Source organism: Camelina sativa, chromosome 1 (assembly GCF_000633955.1).
Source record: "Camelina sativa cultivar DH55 chromosome 1, Cs, whole genome shotgun sequence".
NCBI lineage: Eukaryota > Viridiplantae > Streptophyta > Magnoliopsida > Brassicales > Brassicaceae > Camelina > Camelina sativa.
This window is the reverse complement of record NC_025685.1, coordinates 8,463,690-8,473,028: the sequence shown is the minus strand read 5'-3', so window position 1 is coordinate 8,473,028 and position 9,339 is coordinate 8,463,690. Positions and strand designations below refer to the sequence as shown.

Below are 9,339 nucleotides of genomic sequence, written 5' to 3'. Positions count from 1 at the left end.
AAAAAAAAAAAAAAAAAAAAAAAAAAAAAAAAAAAAAAAAAAAAAAAAAAAAAAAAAAAAAAAAAAAAAAAAAAACTCATCTCATTTTTTCAAGAATCTTTCTTACGAGAATCTTAATAAAAAGTAATCTCACAAAAAGTTGGAATCGTGCACGCCTTTCTAAAGTATCTCCGGCTCCGATACTCCATTTATCTGGACTCTGTTAAGGGAAGTTTCAATATTTTTATTGGAATTGTCTGAGATGAGTTGGCTCTGAATCGATTGGGACAAAATCAAACCGGTTTATTAGAAGCAAGTTGGGTTGATATGAACAGTCTTGTTAGAAGGAAACAAGCTGATTCTGTTCATCTTATCAAAAACGATGGACATCATCAGCTTGCCAAGAAACTATCTGTGGTTGATCTTGTAGCTATTGGTATGTGAAAAGATTCAAACTTTTGGCGAACTTCGATGATTGTATCCAGGCCATTAAAGTTTCTACCTTTTTCATCCATATTGATGCTTATTGTGTTTCTTTCTCTGTTAATTTTGGTAGGAGTTGGGACGACGATTGGAGCAGGAGTGTATATTCTTGTGGGAACTGTAGCTAGAGAGCACACAGGACCTGCTCTTGCTGTTTCATTTTTCATTGCTGGAGTTGCGGCTGCTCTCTCGGCGTGTTGTTATGCTGAGCTTGCTTCTCGCTGTCCATCTGCTGGGAGTGCTTATCATTATTATGTCATACATTTGTCTTGGAGAAGGGTTTGTACATTGTTTTTTTTTATGTCAGGGTTACTGAGACATTAAACGTGTACTTTGTTGTTAATCTAGTATAGATTGCTAAAGAACTTAACATGCTTTAACTAAAAAAGAAAAATCACCTGTTGATTCTGATGTATGCATTCGAAACCAAGCAAAAGAAACACAAGCTGAGTATCAGCAGTTCGGCACTCGAAAATCTCAGTTGACTCAAGTTTGATACTCCCCCGATTCACATGTAATGTCAGTTGTTTTAGAGTCTAAAATCTCAGTTGTTATACAGTATTTTTTCTTTTCTGTTCCAATGATGTTATGTATTCAACTAAAACATCACTTAAAATAAAAAGCCCACAGTTAACTTACTAAACAATTCTCGTTCTTTTTTTTTAGGGTTCCTTGTTTTTTTTTTGGTTTTTGTTCTCACTCATCCCTCATCCACACGAAAGTAAAATTTACAATGTAATAATTAAGAGATAAGTTTTGAAAAGAGATAATGAAAGGAGAAGCCTCGTTTCCTTCTGGTGGTGATTGATATAGTTCTTAGCATTCACACCCTGTAGACCTCTGTTGGTTGCTCGTCCCAACATCGATTGTGTCTGGCAAGTATCTAATGAAAAGAGAAAAGACAAGAAAATGTTGAGACCAAACCCCGTAATATAAAAGATGAATGAAGTATGTAAGTACTGTTTAAAAAACTTACAACTCTTCTTCTTCTCCACTCTTTAAGGCGTTCTTGGCAATGCATTGGAAAGCTTCCTCCACGTTAGTACCTTCCTTGGCAGAGGTCTCAAAGTAAGGAATGTTCCCTTTTGAAGCACACCAAGCTTTAGCCTTTTTCTCTGAAACCTGCCATCAAAATGAGAGTTTTGCATTTGGATTACATCTCACAAAAGATTCATGAACAATGGAAAATCATGCAAGCAAGCACATACCACTCTGCTGTTTCCACCATCCACGTCAACCTTATTTCCGATAAGAACAAATGGAAAATTCTCTGGATCTGATGGACTCGCCTGCAAGACATATTATTACACTCGTGTTACAGATTTGCTTGTTATGAAATATCTGTCAACAGGGGTGAGAACGAACAAGCATGAATATGGTTACCTGGATCAGAAATTCTTCCCTCCAGTTGTTCAGATTGTCAAAAGACTTCATGGAGTTGACATCATACACAAGAACACAGCAATCAGCACCACGGTAAAAGGCTACACCAAGGCTCTGAAACCTTTCCTGTCCAGCTGTATCCCAGATCTGTTATAAACCCATTGACAAAGAAACGACAGGAACAAGTAAGCTTTGTTATCCAGCTTAAGCAAGGAAAGCAGTACACACCAAATTTAACCACAAAAATAGGTTAGCCTGAAAGATTCTGGTTGAAACTTTAAGCACTAGTAAGAACCTGTAAAGTGAAAAGGCGATCTTCAAACTGAACTTCCTTGGTCAAGAAGTCAGCTCCAATGGTTGCCTTGTACTGGTTGCTGAATTTTTTATTAACATACTGATTCATCAAAGAGGTTTTTCCTACCCTGTAGTAACCAAACGTTAGACAGGTCCATAATTAGTTATACTCAACTAACAAGAGATGATCTTAGAATATACACTAATTTCATGTACTCATTACATGGTAACCACGAAAAAAAGAGAGTCCAAACGATTCAGTACCAACAAATCAGATACAAAAAAAAAAAGAACATGCAAAAGGGTAAAAAGAAACCAAACCTCAGATCATAAGTAGGTTTTTCAACTTCATGTTGTCGGAGAACCAACAAGTATAGACTAAAACCGTGGTGTATAGTGAACTCAAGTTATTTGGGTTTGAGAAACTATGTCATCTCAATTTTTAACCAAAGAAAATATCAGATTTTTTTGGATCAACAGAAACAACAACCCCCATGAAAAAAAAAAAAAGCAACCTAATAACATCAGATCAAATTCAGTTATGGGTTCTTAATTAATTAGCAAGACAAAAGAAAACAAAATTGCAGCAGTAACCTAAGGGATTGATCAACAAAAATAAGCAAATCACAGTTCAAAGGAAACGAACTAGACAAAATCCGACTTAAACCTCAAAAACCCAGAAAAAGAAGCCACACAATCACTCATCAGAAAACTCTCAAGTAATCAGTAATCACATACAAATTAACATAAAAAAAAAAAAAAAAAGAGAGAGAGAAACCAAACCCGCTATCACCGAGGATGATGACTTTGAGGAGGGTACGTCTACGAGACGGCATCGTATCAGATCTTCTTAGAGAGAGAAAAAAAAAGAGAGGTTGAACAAAGCTGAGAGAGATCTCTGGTGGAAGAAGGGGGTGTTTTCTCTGTGTGCCCTTGGAAGAGAGAGTTCTTCTAAGCTGTTCCTGATCTGTCTTCTGATTGATTTCTCTTGGGCGACTAGTATTTTGTCTTCTTATTAAAAAAGGGGTGAGAGAATTATACTGTTGAAATAATATTTATTTATATCGTTTAATTAACGAACAAGCAGCTCTCGTAGCTCAGTTGGTTAGAGCACCCGTTTAGTAAGCGGGAGGTCTTGAGTTCAACTCTCAACGAGAGCATTGCTTGTTTATTTAATTTTTTGGTTTGCTCTTTTCATAAGTTTTGTAATAAACTCATTCTTTTTACAACTGTGGTTTTTTTTTTTCCTTTCTTTTTTTACAAATTTAGTGGTTGGTGTGGTACATAAATTGCATGGCTGTATTAATACCCCAAAGATAGACCCTACAAAAAGAAGACATTACCCAATGCAGAAAAAAAAGACAACAACAACAAAGATTTGAAAGCAATCTTTAAAAATAGATTTTGAGACACAAAGAGGTTTTGTGTTTCTTCTCTTTGTTTGTTTCTCTCTCTCTCTCTCTCTCTCTCTCTCTCTCTCTCTCTCTCTCTCTCTCTCTTTTTTTCTCGTAAACAAAAAAACAAAAAAGGGGAGAGCTTCACAATAAATAAAAAAAAAACACATACAAAAAGAAGACACCAAAAGAGAGATTATGGCGGAGGGGCAATCCCCGGAGAATTCACCGCCGTCCCCTACACCACCATCTCCGTCATCATCCGACAATCAACAACAATCCTCTCCTCCGCCTCCTGATGATTCCTCCTCCTCTTCTTCACCCCCTGCTCCTCCTACCCCTGAGGATTCCTCTTCCTCTCCTCCACCGCCTTCTTCAGGCGACTCACAATCTCCACCATCTCCTCAAGGAAACAACAATGGTAATAACAACAACAACAACAATGATGGTAAGAGCAACAATGACAATAACAACAATGGCAATAACAACAATGGTAATAACAACAATGGCAATAACAACGGCGGGAATAACAACAATGGCAATAACAACAATGGAAATAACAATGACAACAACAACAACAACAACAACAACAACGGCGGAGGAAACAACAATCGTTCACCTCCGCCTCCTTCAAGAAGCTCCGACCGTAACTCTTCTTCCCCACCTAAAGCGCTGGCTCCACCTAAATCTAGCGGTGGTGGCTCCAACTCACGAAACAATGAACCGAACACGGCTGCTATAGTTGGGATTGTTGCTGGTGCTGGACTCCTCTTTCTTGTTATGATATTGTTCTGCGTCTGTTGTTGTCGCAAGAAGAAAAAGAAGCATCAAATGCCGTATTATTCAGGTAACGATTTCGCTACCGGCATAGGTACAAATAAAACCCATCAAACCTAACCCTAACCTAGCCTAATTTAGAACCATTTCTTGTTCATCAAGCTAATCAATATTCTAACTCGTGAAAATGGACTTAAGAACCTCTAAATCACCTTCCACAATATTTTTGAGATATCATAGAAAAATCATGTCATGCGTAAAGTTTTTGAATATGGTTTTCTTGTTACTCAAGCAACAAGGTAAAACTCAAGTCTCTGTTTTATTTGTAGGTGATCAATACCAACAGCAGCAATACAATAACCAGAGCGATCACGTTATGAATCTGTCTCATCAGTATCCTGGATCAAACGGGAATAGTAACTGGATGAATTCATCGCCTGCACCACCACCAGGAAGCTGGCAACCGTCCCCGCCACCACCACCACCGCTGGTCTCAGGCGGTATGAACAACGGAAACAGCAGCGACATGAGCTCAAACTACTCAGGTCCACATGGTCCGTCTCTACCACCACCTCACCCTTCAGTGGCTTTAGGTTTCAACAAGAGCACATTCACTTACGACGAGCTAGCTGCTGCAACTCAAGGCTTCTCTCAAGCAAGATTGTTAGGTCAAGGCGGGTTCGGGTATGTTCACAAGGGAATACTTCCCAATGGGAAAGAGATTGCGGTGAAGAGTCTGAAAGCGGGAAGCGGACAAGGAGAACGCGAGTTTCAGGCTGAGGTTGATATCATTAGTCGAGTTCATCATCGGTTTCTTGTGTCTCTTGTTGGGTATTGTATTGCAGGAGGACAGAGGATGTTGGTTTATGAGTTCTTACCTAATGACACACTTGAGTTCCATCTCCATGGTAAAAGTGGCAATGTTCTTGATTGGCCTACAAGGCTCAGGATTGCTTTGGGATCAGCTAAAGGACTTGCTTACTTACATGAAGATTGTAAGTTATAACAAAAATCTAATCTCTTCAACCTTATTGGGAAATTCGAGTGGTTTAATCAGTGATGTGATCAAACTTTGTTTTATTGACTTTGTTGACTTAGGTCATCCCAAAATCATTCATAGAGACATTAAAGCTTCAAACATTCTTCTTGACGAGTCCTTTGAAGCCAAGGTATGCTACTGATTTTGACTCATAATGCAATCAGATTCTTTGGCATTTCTTTATTTCTGTAAAACTGAACTGCCTCAACTCTGCAGGTTGCAGACTTTGGGTTAGCGAAGCTATCTCAAGACAATGTTACACATGTCTCCACTCGTATCATGGGAACTTTCGGGTAATAAAAAACGTGAAACCAGCTGATGAAAAATGTTCCTGCAAATTTCAGTAACACTTGCTTCTAATATTAGAAACGTTCTTGGTTTATAATCTCATTCAAGAATCTGTTTCTCTAATCAAGAATCTCAAAATGTGAATCATATGACAGGTACTTGGCTCCAGAGTATGCGTCAAGCGGTAAACTTACAGACAGGTCAGACGTTTTCTCCTTTGGAGTGATGCTTCTTGAGCTCATTACCGGACGCCGACCTGTTGATCTCACTGGTGAAATGGAAGACAGTTTGGTCGATTGGGTCCGTAACCATATATCATATATATAGTAATATTCACATTAATGGTTCCTCTGTTAGTATCTTGTGTGCTTAATGCAAACTTGGTTACTTTTTTGTTACACAGGCAAGACCCTTATGCATAAACGCAGCTCAAGACGGAGACTACAGCGAACTAGTTGATCCACGGCTCGAGAACCAATACGAGCCTCATGAGATGGCACAAATGGTGGCTTGTGCCGCTGCAGCCATCAGGCACTCAGCTAGACGCAGGCCTAAGATGAGCCAGGCAAGTTTTACTTTAGAGCATGACCACTCTTTGAAACATATACATTACATAAACAAGAAAATGATCATTATGGTCCAATGTTTAAACAGATTGTTCGGGCACTGGAGGGAGATGCAACGCTAGACGATCTAAACGAAGGAGGGAAGCAAGGACAGAGTTCATTCCTCGGTAGGGGATCAAGCTCGGACTATGACTCGAGCACTTACAGTGCGGATATGAAGAAGTTCAGGAAAGTGGCCTTGGATAGCCATGAGTACGGTGCAAGCAGCGAGTACGGGAACACGAGCGAGTACGGGCTTGACAGCGAGGAGAATCGTAGAGGAGGACTTAACAACAACAACAAAACAACTCCTCACCGAGAGTTTTGATTTAGCTGTTAGTTTTCAAACAATCTACCTTGCTGTGTTTTGTTTCCCCTATGAAAATTTTTTTAAACTCTTTATTTTTTTGTCACCGTTGGATTTGTGTTTGTGTCTGTGAAAAAAAAAAACTTTTGGTTGTGATTAATTGATTTACTAATGCTAATTGTCTCTACTTAAATGTTCAATTGTGATTTCCATCTCTCGTATCTAGGTAACTTGGGAATTGTAGAAATGACAAATGAGATATGACAAGAACTGAATAACTCCATATTGAATCAAATTACAAAGTTTCCATCTTTGTAGTGATCCCTTTCGATTTCAATATCATTGCAACTCCTGGAATCAAATCTCAAAGATTCTCAACTTTTTATTTCTATTTCAATCTTCTAATGATCCTTCTAAAGCTGAAGTGAAGACTAATGGATGATAAGAGAGACACAGGGTTTTTTTTTGTGAATTTTACGAAAATGCCATTCTAGAGATCTCAGAAACAGAGGATAACAACAGAGAAGGAGATCATGAAAGTGTAAAGAAGGATCAAGAAACCAAAATAGAGAGCCCAATTTCTCTTAAACTTGCCAAAGTAGCTATCTGGTGGTTCTTGATAAGGAACTTCCAGATCCCAAGCAGCAGCCGAGGCCTCGTCACCGTCGCCGCCGCTGAGGAAATCACCGGCGGCGATTCTTGACTTGATGAACCGGAGCTTATGTGTGGCGAGGCCGAGAGTGAGCTTGTGGCAGCGACGCTGGTACTTGAAGCCGTTGATGCAACGGAGGGTTTGAGCGACGGAGACGTAGAAGAAGAGGTGAGAGAAGGAAAGGAGGCAGATGGGTGCCCAACAATGGCGGCAGCGGAGACGACCTGAGGGTTGGGAGAGAGAGAAGAAGACTAGTGCGAGGAAGATGAAGAAGAGCTGAAAGAGCTTGTGGAGCTTCTTCTTCTGGTGGTCAATGGCTCGTTTCTTCTCGAGGGTTTTCTCGAAGTGAAGCTGGATTATGGAGTTTAGGGCTTGTAGTGCTGTTTCTTTTGGGATGAATGGTTGGTTATGGTGGTCGATTTCGTCTTCGTAGTCCGCCATTGAAATGGGACTGAGAAGAGACAAAAAGTGTTTCTTTTTCTTTTTTTTTCTTTTGGTTAGAGAGTTGAATGGTTTGGTGATTGTGTCAAGGAGAACATGTGGCTGTGGTTCGTATCTCCAGACATAAGTATTATCCATCTCAACGGCATTCAGATTTTGGATGTTTTGTCCGTATTCAATAAGTATTTTTATTGACACAGTAAATTTTAATATGGAATGTCTATCTTTGTAAGGAAGCTCCTCGTCTATATTTGAAATCGTCACCTGTTTTTTTTTTCAAATGGAACTCACAAATTAGCTATCTATTCCAAAATATCCAATTGCTACGATTCCGAACTCTTCCTTTTTAATATAATCCATTCAGTGAAAGAAAAAAAAAAGAAGAGTGAGTATCTTTATTATCGCAAGAAACAAAATATATGTTTACGTACGTTCATTATTGGATTATAGGAACGTAGATGAAGTGATGTAAGGGTACTAAATAATAATCTCAATACTAATGCATGCCACTAGCCACACATAGTTCTATACAGTATTTGCCCACTGAAAAGATCAGTTGCGGCAAATCCACATGTAAGGGGGTACTACTAATAACAATCTCAAATCTCAATACGAGGTCAAAATACTCAAGTCAGTAAAACTCCTGATTGATTGATGAGAAAGGATCATGCACCTCAATGTAAATTCCTACCTATAGACTGATCATGCTATATGACATTACTCGACAAAAGCCTTATCATACTCTCTGGAAAGACCTCACAAAACACTTGGCTGACGTCAACTCACCGTCTCTAAGCTAATGATGTTCTTGAAAAAGATAGATAACCATGACTAAAGAAATCTAAATCAAGAACTAGAGCAAATTCTCTATGAACATAATCTATGGTGTAAGAAGATATGAAACATCAATAAGTTTTCAGAATAACTGATCGAAATTTCTTAAAACACACAACAAGTCAGTCAATTTCTTGATCACGAATTGCAAAAAAAAAAACTAAAGATACAGATAGAGTCACATATCATGGTATGATTTAAACCTTGCAAGAAAAAGATGATCACCTTTCTTTCTATCTATGAATATTAAGCATGGATTTAGCTTCAGTCTGCTGCTCAACCAAATCTTCACTAGCATACTTACTAAGCAGATCCATCTTCTTCTTCTCCAACACCATCTTCTCAATCTCCTTCTCATCAGGCAACGGAACGTGAACCACAAACTCCCTCTCTTTCTCCTCTTCTTTCTCCCTCTCCCTTCTCTCCTCCTCAACCACATCCTCTTCCTCCTCAAACAACACCTCCTTAGCTGCAGCAGCAGCAGCTCCAACACTCACAACCTCAGTAGCACCTTTCCTAGCTTCCTTCCTAACCTCATCCAACCTCCTCCACTCCTCAACAGATCTTTTCCTCATCACTCCTTCAGCATTCCTCTCCAAACTCTCCAAAATACCATCTTCATCATCTCTATACCCGTAATAGCTAGCATCTATCCTCTTGTATATATCATACCTAGTTTTACGCTTCCTCAGCTCCGGAGGCTTCTCGAAAAGCTCTCTAACTCCAGGAAGCTTCTTGGCAGCACCGAAATAACGATACCCAGGACCACGCCCACTAGGGTTCGGTACATCGATGATGTTCCCTTCTAGATCCGTCATCTTCGCCCCGTGTCTCGAGTGATTCGGACCTCCCAGCTCAACGAT

General features: G+C 39.4%; 4 protein-coding genes, 1 non-coding gene and 1 pseudogene across 5 annotated transcripts in view; 3 read left to right on the top strand and 3 right to left on the bottom strand.

The window, feature by feature from the left end:
• Positions 82-829, top strand: LOC104783751 (cationic amino acid transporter 4, vacuolar-like). Its single transcript, XM_010508869.2, has 2 exons — positions 82-415; positions 536-829. The coding sequence occupies exons 1-2, from the start codon at positions 307-309 to the stop codon at positions 784-786; spliced, it is 360 nt and encodes a 119-aa protein (XP_010507171.1). The 5' UTR covers positions 82-306; the 3' UTR covers positions 787-829.
• LOC104783745 (ras-related protein RABG3f) lies at positions 1,073-3,134 on the bottom strand. The gene is made up of 6 exons (XM_010508863.2): positions 2,923-3,134; positions 2,141-2,267; positions 1,846-1,992; positions 1,671-1,751; positions 1,439-1,584; positions 1,073-1,345 (listed from the first exon to the last, which is right to left on the bottom strand). Exons 1-6 carry the CDS (start codon positions 2,973-2,975, stop codon positions 1,279-1,281), a joined length of 621 nt encoding a protein of 206 aa, XP_010507165.1. The 5' UTR covers positions 2,976-3,134; the 3' UTR covers positions 1,073-1,278.
• Positions 3,226-3,299, top strand: TRNAT-AGU. The gene has a single exon. It is a non-coding gene; the product is annotated as a tRNA-Thr (tRNA).
• LOC104783738 (putative proline-rich receptor-like protein kinase PERK6) lies at positions 3,660-6,690 on the top strand. Its single transcript, XM_010508855.1, has 7 exons — positions 3,660-4,380; positions 4,640-5,305; positions 5,409-5,479; positions 5,566-5,642; positions 5,793-5,937; positions 6,041-6,202; positions 6,292-6,690. The coding sequence occupies exons 1-7, from the start codon at positions 3,732-3,734 to the stop codon at positions 6,568-6,570; spliced, it is 2,049 nt and encodes a 682-aa protein (XP_010507157.1). The 5' UTR covers positions 3,660-3,731; the 3' UTR covers positions 6,571-6,690.
• LOC104783734 overlaps positions 6,840-9,339 on the bottom strand; it is a 7,622-nt gene continuing 5,122 nt past the window's right edge. The window contains exon 2 of the mRNA XM_010508851.2: positions 6,840-7,079. Within this exon, the coding sequence (XP_010507153.1) occupies positions 7,049-7,079 (31 nt within the window). The 3' untranslated portion in view covers positions 6,840-7,048. The remainder of the gene's footprint in view (positions 7,080-9,339) is intronic.
• On the bottom strand, positions 8,539-9,339 carry LOC104702804 (annotated as a pseudogene).